Source organism: Myxocyprinus asiaticus, chromosome 46, assembly GCF_019703515.2.
Source record: "Myxocyprinus asiaticus isolate MX2 ecotype Aquarium Trade chromosome 46, UBuf_Myxa_2, whole genome shotgun sequence".
Lineage (NCBI taxonomy): Eukaryota > Metazoa > Chordata > Actinopteri > Cypriniformes > Catostomidae > Myxocyprinus > Myxocyprinus asiaticus.
The window spans coordinates 21,162,228-21,187,268 of NC_059389.1; the positions used below are offsets into that span (position 1 = coordinate 21,162,228).

The 25,041-nt window shown below is 37.2% G+C and overlaps 2 protein-coding genes across 6 annotated transcripts in view; one reads left to right on the plus strand and one right to left on the minus strand.

Moving 5' to 3' along the window:
* The first annotated feature begins 2,001 nt into the window (after positions 1 to 2,001).
* On the plus strand, positions 2,002 to 8,129 carry LOC127436160 (insulin gene enhancer protein isl-2a). 3 transcript variants are annotated; one of them, XM_051690124.1, is made up of 6 exons: positions 2,002 to 2,124; positions 2,609 to 2,798; positions 4,031 to 4,293; positions 5,381 to 5,664; positions 6,142 to 6,309; positions 6,993 to 8,129. In XM_051690124.1, the coding sequence occupies exons 1-6, from the start codon at positions 2,067 to 2,069 to the stop codon at positions 7,107 to 7,109; spliced, it is 1,080 nt and encodes a 359-aa protein (XP_051546084.1). In that variant the 5' UTR covers positions 2,002 to 2,066; the 3' UTR covers positions 7,110 to 8,129. The 3 variants fall into 3 exon arrangements, with proteins under 3 accessions (XP_051546084.1, XP_051546085.1, XP_051546086.1); XM_051690125.1 differs by having other exon boundaries at positions 4,076 to 4,293; XM_051690126.1 differs by having other exon boundaries at positions 4,079 to 4,293.
* A 4,024-nt stretch (positions 8,130 to 12,153) lies between these two features.
* Positions 12,154 to 25,041, minus strand: part of LOC127436151 (S phase cyclin A-associated protein in the endoplasmic reticulum-like) — a 182,098-nt gene continuing 169,210 nt past the window's right edge. For all 3 annotated transcript variants that reach the window (XM_051690107.1, XM_051690105.1, XM_051690106.1), the window contains 3 exons: positions 18,140 to 18,331; positions 13,844 to 13,892; positions 12,154 to 13,135 (listed from right to left, as the gene is read on the minus strand). In XM_051690107.1, the coding sequence (XP_051546067.1) occupies positions 13,032 to 13,135; positions 13,844 to 13,892; positions 18,140 to 18,331 (345 nt within the window). In that variant the 3' untranslated portion in view covers positions 12,154 to 13,031. The remainder of the gene's footprint in view (positions 13,136 to 13,843; positions 13,893 to 18,139; positions 18,332 to 25,041) is intronic.

Below are 25,041 nucleotides of genomic sequence, written 5' to 3' on the forward strand. Positions count from 1 at the left end.
TGGGATATGTTTATGAACGTTCGCTACTGGTCCCTTTTTGTTTTATTTCCTATTTTTATGTAATTTATTGATTAGTTCTGTTTAAGTTTAAAATGTCTTGGACTGTGTGACTGAATGTAAAAAAAAAAAATATTAATAGCCTACTAAAAAAAAAAAGAAAAAGAAAAAAAATTAAGAAGATGAAAAGGATTTTTTTTTTTATTAGAGTAAAAATAATTTACAATATAATCACCTATAACCAAAAATGAAATATAAAATATAAAAAATAATAATAATTTAAAATAAAATAATACACTTTTTCATATACACGGGCCTTTTGTCAACTTAAATTCAACTGCTTTTCTATTTAAATCTGTCGGATTCATGCACATTATTCGTGCAGGCGTTCAACCTTTTTAATCAGCTTGCATTGTTTACTCAGTTGCTGAAAAAAAGGGTTTCAACCAGAATTAAGACAAATAACGGTTTAGATCACAAATAATATCGTGTCAGATAGCCGGTACACGCAATCTACTCCTTTTTACCCTGTCACGCAGACATAGTAAATTAAATATAGTATTTCTTTGTGGGGTGAGGGGTCAATGTCAAAGGTGAGGTTCGACACGCGGTCAATTCTTTGAAAGAAAGTGGATGCGCCAAATACAGTTTTGAGAAGAAAATAATAATAATAATAATAATTCTTTGCTGAACGACCGACTTGAAATAAAGAAACGAAATTATTCATTATGACCTCATCTTAGGAGAGTTAGCCTAGTCCACATTACATGTTGGAAGATGCGTGTTTTATCTGAATTTACAAGCAACAGAAATGTAAACATGCTCCAAAAGAAATTGACAAAATAAAAAAAAATTAGTGGTTTGGAGAGAGAGAGAGAGAGAGAGAGAGAGAGAGAGAGAGAGAGAGAGAGAGAGAGAGAAGACAAATATTTTTGGTAAAAAAAAAAATTAAAATAAAAAATCGTGTTTAAATGCGAGGAGTGTGTCGTATCCCAAAGCATTCGAACAAGCAGAAAATAAATTAGCCTATTAATCTGTGTTTAGTAAGTAACTTAATCTTTACAGAAACCCAAAATGGTGAAATGGACCTTTTCTGGTGTCGACCGGAAAAATCGGCTACATAAATACACACTGTACACACAAAGAAGCGTCTATAAAGACTAATTAGCTATATCTTATAGCTTAGATATATGCCTATATCTGAAACAGGCTTCTTTCGCCGTCAAACTAAACTGACGGAAGTCGCTTGAAACAGCCCCTTTACCATTGTGTCCAGGCCTATGATTTGTTGGATTTATTCAACCCGTTAATAAATGGACAAATATGCCTGTATTTTGTAAGAGACTAAAACTTTGGAATGGTAAACAACTGAAATTAATAGGAACTGGTTTGCCTATAAAATCGCCATGAATTAAATATGTAAACATAGCCTACTATAGGCATAGGCTACTGTAGGTATGTGATGTTATTTTCTCGTCCAGTAGAGGGCGCTCTAAAACACACAGTTTTAATAGTTTTAATATGAAAGGTCTTTGGCTATATAGTTTTCAAAGCAATGAAGAGGAATGTATCGGCTAGATCTTTTATATTGAGAAAATTACCATTTAAATTTGAAATTGTAATATTTTAAAACGATTTAACCCCATATACTTTGGTTTAGCTCCTCGTTACATATGTAGGCCTATTAAAAAATATATATATTTTTATAAAACGTTTTCTATATCTGGTCATTTTATGTTAGGCTCATTTTAAAAGGCCAAAAATGGCTCATATTTATGCACTGTTGCTTCATAAGTGAGCTTTTGGTGTTTTATAGTTATGTACGGAGAAATAAAACTGGTTGTTTGGACACCTCGGTCGGTATCCAACACTCAAAATATTGCCCGTGGCCGAACCTCCTCGCGAGCGTGGTCCTGCTTTGATGTGACGTCAGGCAGCGTGACGTCAGAGCCGTGTCCGTGTGTTGCTCTTCCCACAGGCTCTTCGGCCAGAAGTTATTAGTCAGCTCGGGACGAGGCAGTTTCCCATTCCATTTCCTCATCTGTTGCTTTTTGCCTTAACCCTCCTGTATGGTGGATATTCTACCCCATCCTTCTTTCTTGGGTGATATGGGGGATCATTCAAAAAGTAAGTGCTGGGTGTTTATTTTACTGAAGTTATTTTATTCTTTTCAGAGTACCTTTGACATTTGTTTATGCTCAGTTAGTTTGCTTTTAAACCGATCTAGAGACAGTAGAGATTTTTTTATTATTATTATTTATTTATTTATTTATTTATTTTTTAACCAAAACCTTTCTCAAACAGCAAGTTGCCTGTCATTACAAACTAAAATCAAGTTGCCTGCATTCATAATATTTCGCATTTTTCTCTATATAAAAAATAATTACTTACCTTCAGACAGTTTCTGGTGCAAACTAAAACACATTCGATATCATGAAGTTTTCAAATGCAAATAAAATAGGGAAAACAAGGAAATGTTCTGGTCTTGTTGCATGAAACACGAGCTGACATGTAGCTGCAGTATATAAGCTTGTATATTGCGATGGCGGAGTTTTGGGGGGATTAAAGGGGGTGCAGTCGGTGGGCTCTAATCCCTGCTTTCCATATCCAGAGAAGTCTGGAATCGCCATGTGTGTCGGCTGTGGAAGTCAGATCCATGATCAGTACATACTGCGAGTGTCCCCGGACCTGGAGTGGCACGCAGCCTGTCTGAAGTGCGCAGAATGCAGTCAGTACCTGGATGAGACGTGCACTTGCTTCGTCCGAGATGGCAAAACCTACTGCAAGAGAGATTACGTACGGTAGGAGTCTCTCTATTTTTCGTGATTTCAGAGCTTTGGAATTTCGTTGAGGCCCACAGATTTATGCCCCGAACAGATCTAGAGATATGGACAAACTCTGCTTGCTGAACTGGGATGAGAAAGTAGAAACTTTTCACCATTAACTAAAGAGTAACAGGCCCATTGGGTAACACATCTTAGTTGCAGAGGTTTAGAAAATAGTAATAATAATAATAATAATAATAATAATAATCCAAAGTATGTGGTTTTGGTTAATATATTGTCGTCATATTCGGTTAAAGAAATCTGATATATGGCAATAAATGTAAAACACGTACATGAAAAATATCTTCATAGAGCCTATGTTGTTTTTATTATTATTATTATTTATTTTTTTTGTTGTTGTTTTTTTTATTTCACCGATATAAAAAGTCACGTACTTGCACATATGGAACATACATTTACTTCAAAAATGTCTGTTTGCACATCTGTAAAAAAAACAAACAAAACATTGTCACAAATAATGGAATTTAGATATGTAGGCTACATATATGCTCAAATAGGCCCTAATTTATATAGCCTATATATGTTCATATGTGGCCATATATTTTTGATTTCTGTATGGGTTTGGCGTCGCACGCTTGTGTGTGTGTTTTTTTTTTTTTTTTTTAACGTTTACGTTTTCGTTAAGAAATTCTGTTGGTAACATTTAATGTAAAAGTGTATATATAATGCATTATACGGCTATTCTTGATGCATTATAATGGATTCTTAATGCCTTTTAACAAACATCATATTAAATTGCATGCTCTCGTGAATAGCCTAATTGTTAACAAATAGGCTAGGTAGCCTACACTATAAGGTAGACTATGCATTATAATGTATCAAAACAATGTTGACAACTAGGCATTTATAGTTATTTCTGTAAAGACAAAATTGCATTGAAACGCATGAGAAACACAAAAATGCGTTTGTTAAAAATGAACGGCGTAAACATTTACGTATTAATGTAGGCTATTATACCTTTTCTTGCAATAATGTCTTAAAAGTATGCATTATATAAGCCTGAATGGCATTATTTATAAATGTATAATGCATAAGATATTCAGGCTTCAAAAGTAAAGTGTTACCATCGTGTTTATCGTCCGTAGCTCATTAAAGCTTATAAAATCAAGCTGATATGAGCTGGAGCATTTTACGCGCGTTGGAATCTAACTGTAAAATTAGCAAATGATTCTTCTGAAAATTTGCAGATTATTCGGGATCAAATGCGCCAAATGTAACATCGGTTTCTGCAGCAGTGACCTGGTGATGAGGGCGCGGGACAACGTCTATCACATGGAGTGTTTCAGGTGCTCGGTGTGCAGCAGACATCTGCTCCCGGGAGACGAGTTCTCTCTGCGGGACGAGGAGCTGCTCTGCCGGGCGGATCACGGGCTGCTGATGGAGCGCGCCTCGGCCGGGAGCCCCTGCAGTCCCGGGAACATTCACTCCAACAGGCCCCTGCAAATCCCAGGTAATACTACTACTACTAATAATAATTTTAACACAAAATATGAAATTAAATACGTCACCATAATATTACATGTTACTAATTAGTAATAACAATGTGTAAGCAGTTGCATAAATAATCACACATTAAATACAACTAGTATTACTTCTTATGTAAATACACTGTAACATGAACACTAATGTAATGGACGATCAGTAATAACATAAATAGGCCTATTCTAATAATAATAAGCCTAATAATAAGCCTAATAATAATAATAATAATAATAATAGAATGGCAACCAGTCCAGGGAATTCTGACTTCTGAAAAAAGTTATGCTGAAGGTTTTATTAAGTACAAAATTATGTAATAAATTATGTTGTCAAACTAGGCCTGCAAGCCAATTTGCAGCTAGTTTTCGTGTAAAACGATGGCAGATTGGCTGAGAATGTTGAGGATATTCATGACTGAATTAACATGTCATTAATTAATTTGAAACCGTTTATAGCTACTGGCATAATGGTTGGAAATTATGGTTGCGCTGCAGCAGCGTTTAACTGTTGGCCTAATGTTGTTCTCAGTTTAATAAAACCTATTTCAGACACGAATTGCAATAAACGGCGATCTGGAGGCAAGTTTGACAATATAGACACAATTCTGAAACGGTGCTATTGGCAGAATAATAGAAAAAAAAAAGTGATCTGGAATCACAACCTTTTGCATAATTAGACTAATTAGATGAACGTGAAATTGTAACTTCAAGCTAAAGCTTCTAGCTTTTGACCAGCATAACCTGATTGAGCTGTTTCTTCAACTGCTTCCAGATCTGGCTGTTTATTTAAGCTTAAATATAGGCTGATCCATACAGTTATGATCTGTTATACTTTTATATCTCTTGTAATTTCTTCATTTTGCACTTACAGCAAAGATGAGAACACATTGAGTATTATGTCAAGGCCCTAAGAGGTGTTTTGACTGACATGCGCTTGGCAACAGACTGATGTGTGTATGCCCAATTTAACCTTCAACTAAGCGTGCTCTTCTGCAACGTGTCTAAATAATGAAATTACCTCTTAAGCCGAAAAGTGATTTATATACATTTTATCCGCAGATCCAGTGCCAGTTCGACAACCACCTCACCGGAACCACGTTCATAAGCAGTCTGAGAAGACCACGCGTGTTCGGACAGTATTAAATGAAAAACAGCTTCACACCCTTCGGACGTGTTATAACGCGAACCCGCGGCCGGACGCGCTCATGAAAGAACAGCTCGTGGAAATGACGGGCCTGAGCCCACGCGTCATACGAGTGTGGTTCCAAAACAAACGCTGCAAAGACAAGAAGAGGTCCATACTTATGAAACAACTACAGCAACAGCAGCACAGCGATAAAACGGTAGGAATAGTTTTGCTTTGAAACTCTAAATGTGAAACTGTGCATCATTTTGCTATTTAATGTGTATTACAGTCAACAAATAATTAAGTGCCAGTATTGCTGTGTTTATATATATGCAAGCTATTTTATGTACTATTGTGTAGATTTTCTTGCTGTTTTTGCATTATAATTCCCAGTGGCATTATCCATTGGGTTTGACCAAAATACTATAATTAGTACAGTTATTGTTACTTCTGTAAAACAAGAATGACAGTGGTGTCGAAAACCAAGTTACAACAGTTTTATTGTAGGCCTATAATTTTCAGAATATCTATCTATCTATCTATCTATCACTGCGTAACGTGCAAATTTGAAATGCTAATGCTGCAGTGTCAACATGTTTAATGGTTAAGATAACGCATTTATTATCACAAATGATTTTTTTCTTCTTCTTCTAAGTGTTAATCTTGAAATGTGTTATGTGTCTATCTCTTGCAGAATCTTCAAGGTCTCACGGGAACGCCTCTGGTGGCAGGCAGCCCGATTAGACATGACACCACAGTCCAGGGAAATCCTGTAGAAGTTCAAACCTATCAGCCTCCCTGGAAAGCCTTAAGCGAGTTTGCCTTACAGAGTGACCTGGACCAGCCTGCTTTCCAACAACTGGTGAGGACTGCCAATCCCCAGACTGTTATTATAAGGCCTACCGACTTTGTGTGCGCTTCCATGCCATGCCAGCTTTTAATTTTCATTGAAAAATTCGACCAGTGGCGCAGTTCAAAAAAATGCCTCGTCAGAAATTTCAATTAATTAAAAAATAAATACAAAATACATTCTACTTAGGGTTGCTGATTAAAGCAGTTCCCACTTGTCAGTTTGAGACGTTAAACATTGCTCAACCATTTTAAATTTCACTCACTAATGTCAGATCAGCACTGTCTCAAATTTGCAGCAATTCGTACGAATATCCTAAGATGCGGCAAAGCGGCAAGCGGCATTTCGTACGAATATCGTAAGATATAATACGAAACACCAAAGCCGAAAACTTTTTTTGCTGCCTTGCACTGGTATTTCCTTCAGGAAATTGACATCTAGGTTTTTCTGGCCTCAGTTTTGGTTTTATCTGTAGATAACTCATTTTGAAACTTGTGATAAGGTCATGTTACACATTTCAATATTATTTAATAATATTCTGTCAGACCAAAGTTGTGTAGGCTAACCTACATGTCAATTGCAAATCTTATGTAAAACGTTGCCGTTTTGTCAAAAACGGATTAAACTATTATAGTCCCAGCATGATGACAGCAATCCAACAGCCTACTGATTCCCAACTCTCCCCCCTCCTATAGGTGTCATTTTCCGAGTCGGGATCGTTGGGTAACTCGTCGGGTAGTGATGTGACCTCTCTGTCATCGCAGTTACCCGACACCCCCAACAGCATGGTGCCCAGTCCCGTGGAGACGTGAGAGCCCACTGGAGACTCCTGCCCCAGCATGCCCTCACCCGTCCTGCATGAAAACCCATCACCTCACCGCCTCGAACGGAAAAATGGGATTAACAAAGATGGATTTAAACAGTTTGCCAAACGGAGGAGCCTGTCCAATCGACTTTGGGTTTTCCAGACGTGTTACAAAACTGTTTCAAAGCATTTGGACCGTATAACGAGGATGTCCAGCGGAATATGAACACATTATTTTGGTTTTTGATTATGGACCACTGTCAACCTTAGGAAAACAACAGTCTTAACAGTGTTTATTCAAGACCATCAATGTGTAGCTTTATCAACAAGTGGTATTTTCCTTATAAGATGAGACAAAAGCCACGTTTTGTCTTAATGCGCATGATCTCTCCGAAGATGTATAAAAACTGAGTTGTAAAATATTTTATCTTAACGAATGGAGGACAGACTGTATAAACTTCTCGATTTAAAAAAGTAAGTTATTGTTATTTATTGTCAGGACAACCGTCCATACCAAAAAGTGAGAAATGACATTAATAAACGACGTTAAATGCTGTTTAAGTCTGGGCAAGCTTGCATGCAAAGGTAACTATATCATATCATTCCTTTACATATCTTTTTTGATATTATAAGATGACGAGAGACACTTTTCGATACATATAGACCTGACAGTAACTGTCCAAAGATCTGACAACCAGAACAGGAACAACGTAAACAGAATTAAATAGTGAATTGCATTCAAGTGTCGTGATATTTGAATTTATTCGTCTGGAAAATTCCAGTGCAGCTGCATCATTACATGGCTATTTAGATATTCGTAGGTGAAATTATAGGCCTACCTTTTGCATAATTGTTGCAATGTTCCTTTTTGGAAATTACCACACAAATACCTACACACAAACTATCCTGAAATGGAATAGGTTCAACTAGAAGGGTGCAAGCTTGATCTTTTTAGATACACTATACCAAATGCCTCTGACTATGAAACGATGGTTCCTTAAAGGCTTAAAGGTCAATTAAACCATATCTGAACCAACATATACTGAAAAGTGTCTTTGTTATGGGTTTTGAGGTTCTTTAACTCTGCACTTTAACCACAACAGTGTTTTTTATGGACTCTATACAATTAGCACCAACAAGGCTTCTGCAATTATTACAAACCAAAGAGCCATAATCTGATGATACCAGAAATATTTTCTTTATTATTGCATATATAAGAAAGATATATTTATTTCTAATCTCTGGGGAGTTGTATTTATCTGACACATTTGGTTTGTTTAAACAGCATTTTCATTGCTTATCTGCAGTATACCCAATCTCTGCTCACAGTCTTGGATTAGAGCCATAAGGTGATCTCTGATCTGTCACATTCAGGACTACAAATTCCGCTCCCATATAAATGAATGTCTGTCTGTCCGTCCGTCCATCTATCTATCCTGTCGACCGTATGCTGAATGAGTCATTGAAGCCCATAGGCTCAGTGATCAATCTCGTGTTGCTCATAAAGCTGTGAGTCTAGACGGAGGACAGGGATCGGCGGCCGCTTATCTGCGCTCGGCATCACCTGCAAATGAACCACTGAATGGAAGCACAACAAACCCGAAGCCACCTCTCTGTAAACTGGACTAACTTTCGGCAAACGCACCCTTGCATTTCTAGAGTTTATTTTCATTCTGAGTCAGAAGACAGCCGCTGGACACCAGAAGATCAGACCAAAATCACTGCGGGCTCTTTGGCCGAGATAAAACCTACAGTTTGTCACAGATAGCGAAATTAGGCAAGGTTTCCATGTTGCAGCACTGTTTTAAAATTCCTTCCTGTTTATTCTTTGTCTTCTCCACCATTTTCTGCGCCATTTAAACTTGGTTTTGTAGACAGTTTTAGTCTTGGGTGATCACCTATTTTTTTTTTTTTTTTTTTAAATGGATATAAAAATGTTATAATGTTCGCCATTCAAAATCTAAGCGACAGCGATGGCTTTATAGTAATATTTGCATATTGAATTGTGATTGGTCTTTTCCTTCTTATGTCTTACATCATTTACCATATATAGACTTTATTCAGACTAGCGCCATTTTAAAATTCTGGCAGGAATGAAAACGAGGCTGTGATTGATGTATGGTATAGACTGTATAAAGCTCTAAGGTTACATCTTATCTTTACAAATCGTGTTTTTTTTATTTTTATTTTTTTTATTTTTTTAAGCTTTATTGAAATGTATAGGAAAGATGTTTTTTTATTTATTTATTTTTTTTAGTTTCATCAGTTGAAGGATCAACACAACTTTAAACAAGAGTGCTGCACAACCAACTGAAGAGAATGTAAGTCTATCTCTCACAACCTCGCTTTCATAACCATTAAAATTAAATATGGCGCTGGTATGAAGAAGATCCATAGCTGACTTTATGTTAAAATGCGGCACAGAAACCATCTTGTTTTGATTCTCGTTCACAATTTTACAGAAAACGACATAAGTGAGTGTTACCAATGGAAATTATTGCTGTATTTCTTAACTGCAATAGTATTTCTCACTATTCTTGTGCTGGCTTGTCTCCAGGAAATGCAACTCTCATTTATCTGCAGATGAAAAAAAAAAAAAAAAAAAAAAAAAAAAAAAGAGAAGAAATGTATATAAGGCTGTGTTAAAGAAAGCCATTTCAAAAGATTGAAAATGGTCCACTTTTAAACTGCTTCAATGACCAAAACATTAAAGACTAGCGATACTTAAAATATTCAAGATAATATCTTAAATTATCCTTAATATTTAATTGATAGCAACACGTAACTCGAACCCTTATTAAAACCAATCAAACTGACGGATAGATATCTTAGATTCAGATTAAATACCTCTTTAACTTTCTCTGAATGACAGCATCGCCTGTGCTTATGGATAGTTGCTTTAGGGTGAAATAACCATTCAGATGTCATGACCAGAGGTCACCAGCGGCATCTTGGTTCAAATTCCGCCCCTAATTTAATAATTTAGATCTAATTAAATAAACGCACACTTAAGCCAAGTTCATGTTTGAATAAAACAAATCTTTCAATTCTTTACAAATGACAGCTCTCTCTATGTCTGTCAATTTAATCTGAGTAGTAGGCTATACAGCTTAGATTTGCTCTTTAAATATAAAAACGACATAAAACATACTAAAAGCCTAGTCACAAAGCGATTATTTTAATGCCCTTTAAAAGCAATATGCAGCGCTATTTCAAAAAGTTTTATTTGCTCCTTAGAAAATTGTCACTAATATATATTTATATATATATATATATATATATATACATATACATATACATACACACACATATATATATATATATATATATATATATATATATATATATATATATATATATATATATATATAATACAACGAAATAATCCATATTAAATGTTTTCCCCAGTGTTTTTGATACAGGTTAAAATGTCAGATACATTCAAGCCTTTTATTGACGGCATTACAGTTTTGTTAATTTGAATGTAAAAATACAGAACAGCCTCAAAATGTAAATACATTTCATTTATCATGAGTTTAATTAAAATAATAGGCTACTGTAAACAGATATAGAGAAAAATTCAATCAATTAATTTGCCAATCTAAATTTAAATACCTAAATATTACGGCGGTAAAAAAAATATGGATTTAATTAAAAATTATTCAAAACTACACAACCACAAATCTTATAACAAAACCGAAGGCATTAATCGGTTAAGTGAAACAAACACCCTTTTAAAGAAATATAATAATGTATAATATATTATTTTATTTAAAACGTCCAAACTCTCAAAGCGATCTATATTGACGCTTAATAATAAAACGGTGTAATGCGATTCATTTTCTGAAATTTGCCACCGCGTTCATTTTAAATGACAAATAAGCCTATTTTGTGGGAAAACCCAGTGAAAGTTTGTCGGGAATGACATGTTTAAAATATTTTTGAGGAGCCTCTTTCATTGGTATTTCGTAGGACATTTTGTAGGGGGATTTTAAATGATATGCACATCTGTATCTTCAATTTAATTTGATATTTTTACTCCTAATAAACAGTTTAAGATGTCTTAAAAAACAGTACATGCTGTCTTTTTCACACTTGAGAACCGCATTTCGCTTGAAACATCAGTCAAGTCTGACTTCCTTAACCGTAAAACGAGTGAAACATTTCAGAAAATAAGCTGCACACAAAAAATTGAGCAAACAATTCAGTTTCTAAAAATGTTTACGCTCATAATTTATAAAGTGACAGGACCAAACGGGCCACAAAGTTCTTCTGTAAAGCGAGATCACTCCAGTCTGCCATGAGAATGTCAAGATGGTTTTGCTATAGCAAATAATGGCAAGGTCTATAAAAGCAGCAAGTTTTAACTTTTACATCAGCTTTATTAATAGATTTCACATACAATGCATCACATCTATTAAAAGGATGCAATTGAACAGTGATATTTACAAATTCTCAATAGTTTACTTGAGTGACCTTTATTGTTTGAACACACATCCACATATAGATTTGATGCAGAGGTGATGGCTGTGATATTAGAGGTGGGTCTGACCCGAAAGGCTCTGGCCTGTGTTGACACATTGGTGTATTGAGTGACTCAGAGGCAGTGGTGTGTAGATGCTGTGAGTCACACAGGTATAGTGAAAGACAGAAAGACTATATAGATTGAGCGAAGGGAGAGAAGTAGCAGGCTGTTTGTGGTGCCTGAGGGCCAATGAGGACCTGATTCTGGTTAGGGGCCACAACCCTTTTACAATGCAGTTTAACCCACATTTCAGGTTTCAGCTCTACTGTGTTTCCCAAGCTAGTTACTCATTAAAAATCCCTCAATTTAAACATTTCCTGTTGCTTTATTTATGTTTAGGAGATGTGACTGGTGTGTTCCTATATCAGCATAAACTATGATACAATTAAAGACTTTTTAAAGTCTTCAACATGCTTCAATAACATCATAATTAAAACTGGGATTAGGGTAAAATAATGTTGTTATAAATATGTTTCACGTACAAGATTTTATATTTCTTATAGACACAATAACTCATAAAACAGAATGTGCAGTATTAAATATTTTATTAAACTCGTCTGAGAGATGCATATTTTTTTAAATTAACCTTTTTAAGTGCTTAAATGCTCAGAGAAAATGACAGGCCAACAAGCAAAAACAATGTGTAAAATATATTTTCAGGGTGTATAAATTACAGTAGAAAAAAAAAATCAAGCAAACAAGAAACAACAACAACAAAAAGATTATGAAAAATCATAACATGTCAACTATAGGAAGCAGTCTTCCTCTTTATGCATAGAAACAATTCAGAAAATGAAAACCAACAGATGAGGTAACTCATCATTCTCCCTAAATTAGTGCTTTTCTTTATTCTAGATCATTCATCCAAATGCCTTTATTTACAAAACAATACAATAGCGTCCCCCAAAACTCAATCAAAACACCCAGACATCTCAAAGTTGAAACCGAAGATTTAGAGAGAGTCGCTCTTTTGTGAGATGCATGATCACTATGAATGTAGCTGACTCCAAAAACTGTATTTAAGAAAAATGTAAATTAAACACTACTCGTAAACATGGCCTATTGCTCATAAATATTTAATGGAAAGGTCAGTTATCTCAGTGTGCACAAATGTCATGTTTCTGAAACTTTAACAGAATTTGCAATGTATTTACAATGTTACTACACAGCCACCAGAAATACATCACTATCGACTGATGGGTGCACAAACACTCATTTTACTCCGACTATAGGTCTGATTACTGTGATTAACTAATAAAGGTGTGGTCAGGCACCAAGTGTGCACCCTAAACCCTCTCTGGTACAGTTTAGATTGCGGGGTTGTATGTAGGGTTTATCAACAATGTGCTTTTATAAGTGACTTTACTGTAATGGACAGTGCATGCTCAAGTGTGCATTTCTCCTTCACTCATCCTGCTTCTTGAGGAAGAACTGAAGTGCGGTGTCCCACTGATCTCGTGGGAATCGGTTGGAGAGCTCGCAGTAGTCCAGAGGAGCCCAGCCCTTCTCTGATGGAGAAAGATAGAGCTTAAGTACTGACACGTGAAGCATGGAATTAAGAGGAGCTGCCCAAATCAATGCCACAGAGAAGGTAACCAGAAGGTAATTTAGGCAATATGCTATATGGCAATTAGATCAACACATTGAATGCAATTGCAAAGGGTAGTTGAAATGAAATACTCCATATGAAACTATTTTAAACAGCATTTTCTAACTCTTTTATAATTATTATTCATGCAGATTTTAAGACCTAATTAATTGAGACACTACTTGGAATATTTGTACTTTCAAAAATTCATTAGTCACACTGCAGGACTATTTAAGTGAATTACAAAAAAGCTAAAAAGGCGAATAAAAATGGTGAAAAACCTCAAAGAAATGCTGACAGGACCTAAAATAAACACATATTCCATTTTATATACACACTTAAACCTAAAATCTTGATGTTGATTAAAAAAAGTCAATGGATATATGCGTCAAAATCTCAATGCATGCAACGTTAACCTGATTTACCGATCCCATTTACAATGTGCGATATATATTATATTTCAACACGTGATCTAATTGATTAAGCTCTAAAGCCAAAGAAATCTCTGTGGGTAATACCAATCATTCATTTAAAGATGCATCATCGCAGAATGTGATACGTGGACAAATATCATGGATACATTTCTGAACAGGATCAAACATGGCAAATAGTGCGGTTAAGATCTCACCTGGTTTTGAAGCTCTGCTGTCCGATTGGCTCTCATTGGTGGCACAATCCTGAAATACACAAAACCAAATGAGACGAGATTTATTTTAGACCTTGTCCACGCCCCGGACGACTCGATTACAGGGAGGGAAAGTAATTCACAGCCATATGGCTTTCATTTTAAGAAAATATGAGTTGATACTGTTTTGTAAAAACGCATTATTCAAAACATTAATACTTAAACAATCTGCTCTAAATTTGACTTTGTTGACAATGTAAAACTTTAGCTGTGATTTCTTTATAGGTGAAGTGTGTAATTTTGTTGTTGTTTGGGAAACCTATTTTTGCACAAATTTTTCCGTTTGGTGAAGCTAGTGGCTTAGAAAATACATCGATAAATTACGAAACTATCCCATTTGATTCTCTTTCTTCAATTGTGAGCTGAAGGTGCATAACCTTGAGTGGATAAAGCATTTTTTAGTGTCAGCAAATGATGTTGAGGTGCGGGACGTCGTATGTCTTCCTATTGTTTGTAAAAGATGACAATCCCCTGTTCTTTTTGGAGTAAGAGCTAATCTTTCCGTAAATAATGGCAGCGACGGTGTAGTGCGGGGAGTGCTGTCAGGGAGAAGATGAAGGGAGAGGGTGTTTACAGGAGGCTCAAGTAGTGGCAGGTAAATCCACTCAAACAGACAGAGGAAACCATCCATCTGTGCGATGGAAGCTGCTTGTTTTGGAAGGGGGGTTAAAGTGCAGAATCAAGAAAGGAGTGGAAAGGGAGACAAAGAAAAGTTTGGGAGATATAAAAATCACAAGTTGATGTTGTCCAGGAGAAGGCTTGCTAATGGGGTTATATTCAGTGAAAAAGGTGGGTTGAAATTACATTGACGTGCTATATTAAGTGTTGATATTTATGTATTAGGAACAAGGGGTGTCAGTATTAAAAGATTCGATTCAATGTTTTTGCTATGATTCGTAATTATTTTTGAAAATATCCTGAAGAAACAAACCGGGGCAAATTAATGGGGTTACAATTGGTGAAAAAGGTTTGCTGACATGAGATTTTCATGCCATATTAAAGGTGCTGTGAGCAATTTCAGCCATTCTACTTCCAGGAGACTGAGCCATTGGATTAGCCACACCCCTCTTTCCAAAACCCCAAACTCCAAAGATACCAAAATGAGCTTTATTGAGAACAGAAATGGTTGCTAAAAACAACAGCAACAAAATAGCACCCTCAACTGACAACTGTTATGAACAACATGGAATAAAAATGCATTATGCCTCAATAATTCGCTGCAACTACAATACTATGCAAACGTGCAAAATGACTGACAGGTAGAAAGCGCCATTGTCCGCAGTCCGTGGACATATTTTTGTTTGCCATTTTCAGAGTCTACAGCTGTCACAGAGACCGGTGAGATATCTCAGGACACTTATTTCATTAATATCTTTCAGGGAGTAGGACATTTTTTTGGATACTTTTCCATGAAACGTTCACTTACAGCACCTTTGATATTAGTGTATTAGGAACTAGGGGAGGCAATATCGAAAGATTAAATACAATTACTTGTGGTATGATTTAGGGCTGGGTATTGACAAAGATCCCAATTCAATTCCAATTCTCAAGCTCTCGATTAAATTCCAATTTCGATTTGATATCAATGCATATGGGTGAAGATCGCAAAGCATCTTAAAATTGATATTTTTACCCACTCTTAGTATGATTCTTAATAATTTTCAAAAATATGCTGAAGAAACAAATGGGTCAAAATAATGTTGAGACGTTTAAAATATTTACGTAATATATCAAGGGTTAATATTAGTGTATTAGAAACTAGGGGTGTCAATTTTTTGCTCTGACAATAAATAATGTGAAACCATGAAATCTGGTCAAAGTTTGGTTCAATTCAACTTATTAGTTCGGTTTAATACCCAATTACTTTCAAATTAAAAAAATATGCAGAAGACAATCTAATGGGGTTGCGTATTAGGAACCGGGTTGTTAATATTTGTTTTGACAATGATTCATTTCTGTTTTAATTAACTAATGAGAAGCATGAAAATTTGGTCAAAATTTGGTTTGATATATGAAACATTTTTGGTATGACAACAGCAAGATTTGGTCAAAATTTGGTTCGATTAGACTTAAACTTTTTTGGTATGTCAATACTAAAACTTAATTTGGTTCAATTTGATTGAACTTTTTTGGTATGTCATTACCAGTGGCGATTTCTCAGGGCCAGCAAAGCCTTCTCTGCTGGTGTTACATGCCTAATAAATATTTTGTCATCCTTTCATTCTCATTGACCTTTTTGCCTATGTATTTTCAAATTGCCTTCCACAGCTAAATAATCTACAAACGAATAGCAAAAAAACAAAAAATGTATCCAATCAGAATTTATTCCTCAATGCTTACAAGCAAAGTGTGACAACTGTTTCACAAATCGCATGCCCGAAGCCGAGCTCCTTAGCCGAAGCAGCGCATGAGTCTGAGCTCCACCCCGTCAGGCCTTCAGAATTTCCACAGAATCCCTCAACAGTGCAAGTGAATAGGCATCTAAAGTCAGACTGTCAGATTCATCAGCCAATCAGATTGATTTATTTGTTCTTGTGGGTGTGGTCTTTAGGATATGTCCTAGTCCAGGCCTTCTAGCTGGCCTTGAGTGACACAATCATGCTTTAAGTGATGTATGTAATTTGAAAGCGAAGAGCGCCAGATCTTGCTGAGGAGTCGGCTGTCATCACTGCTGGTATTGCCGTTGAGAAAGAGATCCTTATGGATTTAAAAACCTAAGCTGTTCTGCATGATCGTGCGATTGATTAATTAAACAGGAAAGGAGGGCTGATTTTCACTTTTGCATTGTTATAGCAAAATCAGGAGTTTTCTAAGTGTAAATTAGGCTGCTTGAGCATTCAATGTCGGATCAAGTTTTGAAAAGTAACCGTGTACCCTGACGAAACTCTCTATATTATCAGAGAGCTTTTTCTTGGTATTAGACCTCCTTGGTTCTGGCTTTTGTGCATGGACGTGTTTTTAAAATGTCAATTGGTATTATTAGTTGACTGCCACGTAATGTATGATACATACATACGGCATACGGTGTCTTATTTATTGTGAAACTGTGTTTTCTTAATGGCATGATTCGCACAAAAGGCCTAGACTTAAAACGCACAGGCTGCGACTGGTCAATACTAAAATTTGGTCAAAATCTGGTTCGAATTAATTAAACCTTTTTGGTATGATTCGTAAATATTTTCAAATTATGTGGAAGACAAAAATGGGGAATCTAATGGGGTCAGATGGGCAAAAAAATATTTACGTGTTTTATTAATCTAAATGAGTGTATCAGGAACTAGGGGTGTTCATATTATCCCTGACAATAATATGAACACCCCAGTACCTGATACACTCATTCAATTGTTTTACTAAATGATGCCATGCATAATGCAATCTGAAATGGTTCACGATTTGGTTTTATTCAGTTGGAATAAAACATTTTTTATTGTCTCCCCTTTTTCTCCCCAATTTGGAATGCCCAATTCCCAATGCGCTCTAAGTCCTCGTGGTGGCGTAGTGACTCGCCTCAATCCAGGTGACGGAAGACGAATCTCAGTTGCCTCCGCGTCTGAGACTGTCGATCCGCGCATCTTACCACGTGACTTGTTGAGTGGGTTAATGCGGAGATGTAGTGCGTGTGCAGGCTTCACGCTATGCTCCACGGCATCCACGCACAACTCACCATGCGCCCCACCGAGAGCGAACCACATTATAGTGACTACCCTCCCTAGCAACTGGGCCAGTTCGGTTGCTTAGGAGACCTGGCTTGAGTCACTCAGCACGCCCTGGATTCAAACTCGCGTCTCCAGGTGTGGTAGTCAGCGTCTTTACTCGCTGAGCTACCCAGGCCCTTTATTCAATTGGACTGAATTATTTTGGTATGATTGACAAATATATAAAAAAATATATGTTAAAGACCAGTTGCTTGACTGAGTTGAACAGTTACGGGGCATTCACACAGACTGCCAAGCCGCTGTACATTGGTAGTCGTCGCACTTTGTCACATTTGCATGAAGTAGAACTCTGCATGACGCTTTAAATAGCCAACTCTAATTAAAAATGTATGACTTCCAATGTCAGTGTGAATGCCCCTTCATAGTTGGAATCTGTGAAACCAGGTGGCAAATGTAAACGTGAAAATTCTCTTCAAAGAGCATGATTTTGCAAAGAATGTGGACATATCTTGAAGTTTTGTGAAAAATATGTTATAGAAGTGCAAATGTAAGCAAGCGATGGTGTGAAGGCCAATCAAAATACCTGTATGAAGGTGGCCAGCAACACGCAGCTCATTTCCTGTTGCAGGATGACCTTGTTCTGCAGGTTATTGTAGCAGGCGCAGATGAGAGAGGGGAAGAGCACTTTGATGAGTCGCGGGTGGCTGAAATACTGGAACGGCAGCTGACACAGTTTCTGCAGCACGCTGGGCTGCCGGCCAGACTGTACAATCACCTGGAACACACACAGTGACACACACACACAAAACCAGTGAGGCCAAAGCCACAGCAAGATGTAAATCAACCCACCCCTCACGGCCCGTCCCACACATAAATCTGCCACTAAAACAACACACAAACAGCCATTAAGAGGAGAAATAGAGGGCACTGCCTCCCAGCGCACAATTACGCTCCATAAAACACAGACAGGGATGCCTCAATCCACTTCTGCAGAAAACGCAGACTGAACACACACAGGTTCAGATTTGCCCCATGGGAGGACACACTTGATCATTCAATGGAATGACGGGAAGCTGGCAAATGTAGATCACTGATAGGTGCTCTTGTGCAATCATAACCTTTGAGAATCATTCATGCTATATTTAGGATCCCATACTGAATTTCCGCAACTTTTTCAATCATTTGTGATTACTAGATAAGGATTTTTAAAAATCATTCAAATTCAGATTGATTTGCTAATGAATCATTCAGAGAGACTTACTGTATGAACTGGGTTGAACAATTAATTGCAAAGAATTGACTCCTAAAAAATGATTCTCACAATTCGGAAATCACTGTGAATTGCAGGTTAATATTTAATCTGCTAGTTATGGCTTTTGTGTAGTGCAGAGCATAACTAGAGAAGTGTATATTCACTATAGAAATTTCCATTATATTTTCATGACTTTTACAGGCCTGGAAAACAAATGTGAGAATCCTGTATATTAAGGTCTAAGTATGTGCAAAACTACCCATTTTCATAATCATCTAGTCAGTGGGTTGCCTGAATGACTAGTTGACTAATTGGTCTTGTATAATAAGGCTGATCGGACACCTTTCTTAGGAGGCGTTTACATACAATGTATACGAAAACACCTAGACGGAGCACAACGATATGAAACAGTATGTATCGTTCTCGAGATGCAATGTTTAACTTTAACTGAATGCATACAGGACTCAACCCATACATTTGATGTTCAGAATAGTGAGGCGTACTGAAGAAATATAAGTTGGAAGTTCAAACACACACAGTAGTAGTCCTGGAGCTATTAACATTGTGCCCTTGCTGTGAATAAGGCATCAAACCTCAGGTTCTCAATGGGGACTGTCCATGTAATAGGTATAATGTCATGCACTTTGGATAAAAGCACTGGCTGAATGACATTTTGCTATACTTGCATACTACATAGAAATATGAACATGGTATTTAGCGTGTATTTAATTCCACAACAGATTAAACAAAAAGTGTAATACTAGTGTTAAATGCTTTGCATACCATAGTAAACACATAAGGGTTATATACGACCCACATACCCTACCAGTAAAAAGTTTTGAAACACTTATTCTTTATTATATAATTTTTTTTCACATTTTAGAATAATAGTAAAGTCATCAAAACTATGGAATAACATAAATGGAACTATGGGAATTATGTTGTGACTAAACATAATAAAAAATAAATCAAAACAATGTTATATTTTAGCATCTTCAAAGTAGTCACCCTTTGCCTAGAATTTGCAGACATGTACTCTTGACATTTTCTCAACCAACTTCTTGAGGTATCACCCTGGGATGCTTTTTAAACAGTATTGAAGGAGTTCCCATCTATTTTTGGCACTTATTGGCTGCTTTTCTTTATTATTCGGTCCAAGTCATCAATTTCAAAAACTTTTTTTTTTTTTTACTTAAATTTTAGTTTTATAATGAAATAAATGAATATGGTGGCACAATTATATTTTTGTCTACAAAACTAATTTCAAACATTTAAGCATACGCCTTCAGATCAAAAGATTTTTAAGATCATGAGAAACATTTCAGTCAAGTGTTTCAAAACTTTTGACCGGTAGTGTATGCATTCTATGTGTAGTAATGCAAACTTTCTAAATGTAAAAAATAGCCAGTTCACATGGTCAAAGACAACTTAATTGAGGAATACATGGAGTGTCAGATAAAAAGACCACTTCATGTAAAAATTATGTTCTAGATAGCTGGGTTATTTCTGACCCACATACAGTATGCATTTTAGGGTTAACACAGCGTCTTAACGCTAGTGGATGCTCAAATAATAAAATATTGTCGGCACAATAATAAAAGCAACACAGCTTAATATATAAACACTCACTGAGCACTTTAGGAACACCTGTACACCTACTTATCAATGCAATTATCTAATAAGCCAATCGTGTGGCAGCAGTACAATGCATAAAATCATGCAGATATGGGTCAGGAGCTTCAGTTAATGGTTCACATCAACCATCAGAATGGGGAAAAATGTGATCTCAGTGATTTTGACTGTTGCATGATTGTTGGTGTCAGACGGGCTGGTTTGAGTATTTCTGTAACTGCTGATCTCCTGGAATTTTCACACACAACAGTCTCTAGAATTTACTCCGAATGGTGCCAAAAACAAAATACATCCAGTGAGCGCCAGTTCTGTGGATAGAAACGTCTTGCTGATGAGAGAGGACAACAGAGAACGGCCAGACTTGTTTGAGCTGACAGAAAGGCTACGGTAACTCAGATAACCTCTCTGTACAACTGTAGTAAGCAGAATAGCATCTCAAAATGCACGACACGTCTAACATTGAGGCGGATGGGCTACAACAGAAGAAGATCATGTCGGGTTCCACTTCTGTCAGCCAAGAACATAAAGCTGAGGCTGCAGTGAGCCTTCCATCTATGTACCTCAGCAGAAATCAAGATTCATCAGCCCACACTGTTTTTCCAGTCTTTAACTGTCCTGTGCCCACTGCAGCCTCGGCCTTTCTGTCAGCTTGAACCAGTCTTGCCATTCTCTGTTGACCTCTCTATAGTCAAGGCATTTCCATCTGCAGAACTGCTGCTCACTGGATGTTTTTTGTTTTTGGAACCATTGTGAGTAAACTCTAGAGACTGTTGTGTGTGAAAATCCCAGGAGATCAGCAGTTACAGAAATACTCAAACCAGCCCGTCTGGCACCAACAATCATGGCACAGTCAAAATCACTGAGATCACATTTTTCCCCATTATGATGGTTGATGTGAACATTAACTGAAGCTCTTGACCTGTATCTGCATGATTTTATTCACTGCACTGCTGCCGCACAATTGGCTGATTAGACAATCGCATGAATATGCAGGTGTACAGGTGTTCCAAGTGCTCAGTGAGTGTATATAAAAGATAAACTAGATGGCCTCACTAATAGGTTGTTGTTCATCTAGTAGGTCATTGTGGACCGTCGTTATTAAGATCCTTAACATGCTGAAACGCAGATTTTGGAGTCGAACACAGTACAAAACACATAACAGGGGCTTTCCCACTTTAATAAATGAAGTAATACCCATAATGGAGTTTGTAAAGGGCCAATAGCCCCCTCTCCTTTCCCATTCATCACTGCTGTCAATTACACCATCAAAGCGGCCCACCCCTTGGAATTAAAACTAAATCACTGGAGGCCTGGTCTGATTAAACACAGTGCATGGGATGGGAAAAAGGGGGCATAGCTCCTACATGCTACAAGCTTCTGACTGGAAGGTTTAGGAGCCTGGGAAGGCCCTTGGCTGCCGGGAAGGTAACCAGAGATCCGGGAGGTCACCACAGTAAATCCTGACAAAAGGGATTTGCGGAGAGAGAGAGAGAGAGAGAGAGAGAGAGAGAGAGAGAGAGAGAGAGAGAGAGAGAGAGTGTGCAAACGAGCATTAAGCAGTCCCTATTACAGGTACACACATCCGTCCATTGCTGGTCGGCCCCAAATGCAAACCATAAGGGAGGGGCAACATTCCCTGGGAACAGGGTGACATAAATTACCAGGATTTACAAGATTTTAAAAATACTCTTAACAATACTCTTTCCAATGCATTCTCCGCTTTAATAATACCCTTCGTGGGTTTACGAGCATGACAAACAGCGATAACTCACTTCTTTTATCATTTAACAGGAGAAGCTCCTTAAAACGCATTTCTACAGCAGCGTTCAAAGGCTTTAAGTCCATGTCACTCTGTATTAGGAAGTGTTTAAAGATGCATCAACGAAACGACTACAACAAACCACCGTGGAGCCCTTTAATGGTACTTAGAGCTGGAGTACAGACTGGTCTTGGATCACCAGGCCTCTGTTGACCAAACAGCATGATTCAGAAGCTTTTCACTAGGTTTAATTAATGTTCTTCCTCTGGAATGTATACCATATAGTTGATTTCCTCTACTACCGTGGCAGCACCACCAAATTAAGAAATGGCTCAAAAGGCCCTGGTTGTTTTCAGCGAAGGAGCTGTGTAGTGTCAGAACTAAAAGGTCTTTTTTTCAGCCAAGCTTGAAGAGTACAGAATCAATCTTGCCCATCAGTTCTGGACAAGAATAGGGAGTGGTAGAGATACTGCTGTATTTCTAATCATTCATGAGACCGTTAAAAATTATGATGCTGCAGACATGCCGGATACCCGTTTACCTTAATAACCCTTGGAACCTTCCCTCGTTAACCTGGGTATTTAATGATTCAGACATTGAAAGTATTTACATGCACAATCTTACACCAATGATGCTTATTTGTGTGTGTGGTCATGTAAATGCCTTAAATGGTTTTCCTTTATCAGGATAAGTTCATGAGCTTGATTTCGCTCTGCATGTAATCACCTTTACTGACGTTCTTCCTATCTTATCCAATGCGCGCAAGTGTTATGTTTTGACATCAAAAGCAGAGAATAACCAGATTATTTGAAATCTCATGTAAAAACTGCTTACTTATCTTATGTTGTCAGATTTTTTGGAATAAGCTGATTTTTGGTAGTTATAAGGATATTGGTGTTCATGTAAACACGCTCGTTGAGAATGCTTCAATGTGTGATCTTAGGGGTCTTTCACACTAGCTGGGTTTCCATCGAAATGTTTAGAATTTTTTAAAGTGCATTTCTAAAAAATGTGACTAAAGAAAATACGAGTCGTTGTGCGTTTGCATCTACAAAGTAAAGCGTGTTATCTTAAGGGAGCCCGCCTTGTCATGATGGAGCAGCTGAATGACTTTCTTGCTTTGGGGACTGTTTTATTTGCAGTATTGGAGCAATTGTACTTTGTTTTATTACATGCTGCCAGGAGACGCCGCAGAATAAGTGTAATATCTGATATAATGAGGGGTGAAATGGCTGTGATGCCCATATGTGTCAGCCTCTGCCTACCTGGGAGCATCTGTGCTCAAAACGGCTCTGGCCGATTGTGAGGACCCCTTTTAAAGACCAGCTCTGGGTTAAACATTTCTGATTTCCAAGGGCTGTGTACGAAGAATTGTGTGCCAAGGTCGGACATTTCGTTGGGGCAGTCACATCAAGCTATTGCACACTCGTAGCATGTGCACGAATGGTCAAAACACGTCAGCATTTTCAAGTTTTGCGAAACTCTAGAAAATCTACCTTCTTGCGCATTACATTTCAAACTAACTTTGAGAGTTTATTCGTATGGCAAGCGTTTCCATTCAGGATTTCTTATTCGCAATTTCAAAATGCTCATAAACAGTTGGATGGAAACCCAGCTACTGGCTGTTTAGTCTACATCAGACTACGGTTTGCATATAAAATTAGTGTGTCATTACTATGAAAGCTGACCAGGGAGCAGACTGTGGTACCCATCCCGAAACTACCTGTAGGAGGTAGTCTGATTTCATTTTCAATGGAACTGTTGTACAGTTTGCATGAGTGAGAACACAACCTGTACTAGGTACCGAACTTGTTCAGGAAGTAAAATAACTAACTAGTGCTTGCGTTTTTGCCGATTTAAGTATGACAACATCATCAGTTGCACAAAAAAAAACAAAACATGAGTGGCAGGGGAACGCAACCAGGGCTGCAAATGCATTGTACGCAACCAACCGTCTCCTCGTTTGTGAGCAGCTGATAGTCGCCTACTCCTGGACATGCACATCTGCAGAATTACAGCATGCAATGCACAGAGTTGCAAGTGTCGTTCACTCTGGGGTGCATAATGGCACAAAATTCAAAATTAAAAAAAAAAAAAAAAAAAAAAACTAAAATATTGAGATGTTGTGTTCTCCTTCATATGCACTTTGTACTGAAATACGCCAGGGTTTGACAGAATCATAAGCGAGTCTGAAATCAGACCAACGCTGCGGGGGGCACCGGAAACAAACTGCACTCAGATTCAGACTGCAGCAAGCGTGCCCAGTATTAAAACCACCTTAGTCTGATTATATTTAATAATGCCACAACTGGCAAGGTCATGTGAATGTCAAAAAGTCACTTCCGATTTTACTTAGATAATGTGAGGTATAGTAAGAAAATGTAGGGTAAGACCTCGGAATTGTTTGGACTGTGATAAAAAGGCAACAAAAAAGGGAAATTGTTTCATATGCTGAGCAAGTCACTACATTTTGATGAAAGATTACAAAGACAAAAAACTTTGAAATAGTGCATAAATGATCATGGACAAAGACTGGAGAAAATTACATAATTTCGAACACTTACACAAACAAGTTTGTTACATTGCCAATTGATTTGCACCCTTAAAATGTGTTTTTAAAAATAATTTAAAATAATCGTAAACTTTTCTTGTGTAAATTGTTACATTGAATTGCATTTAGAAATGTATGCAGGAATGATTTAACGAACAATTTACACAAACATTCGCTCTGCTCGTTTCATGAATTAGGCCCAATGTGAGAGTTCATGGGTCCGTTTTGAGTGTGCATATGTATTAGTTCATGGGGGTTGTGGTTTTGTCGACATTCCGCTCACAAATCATG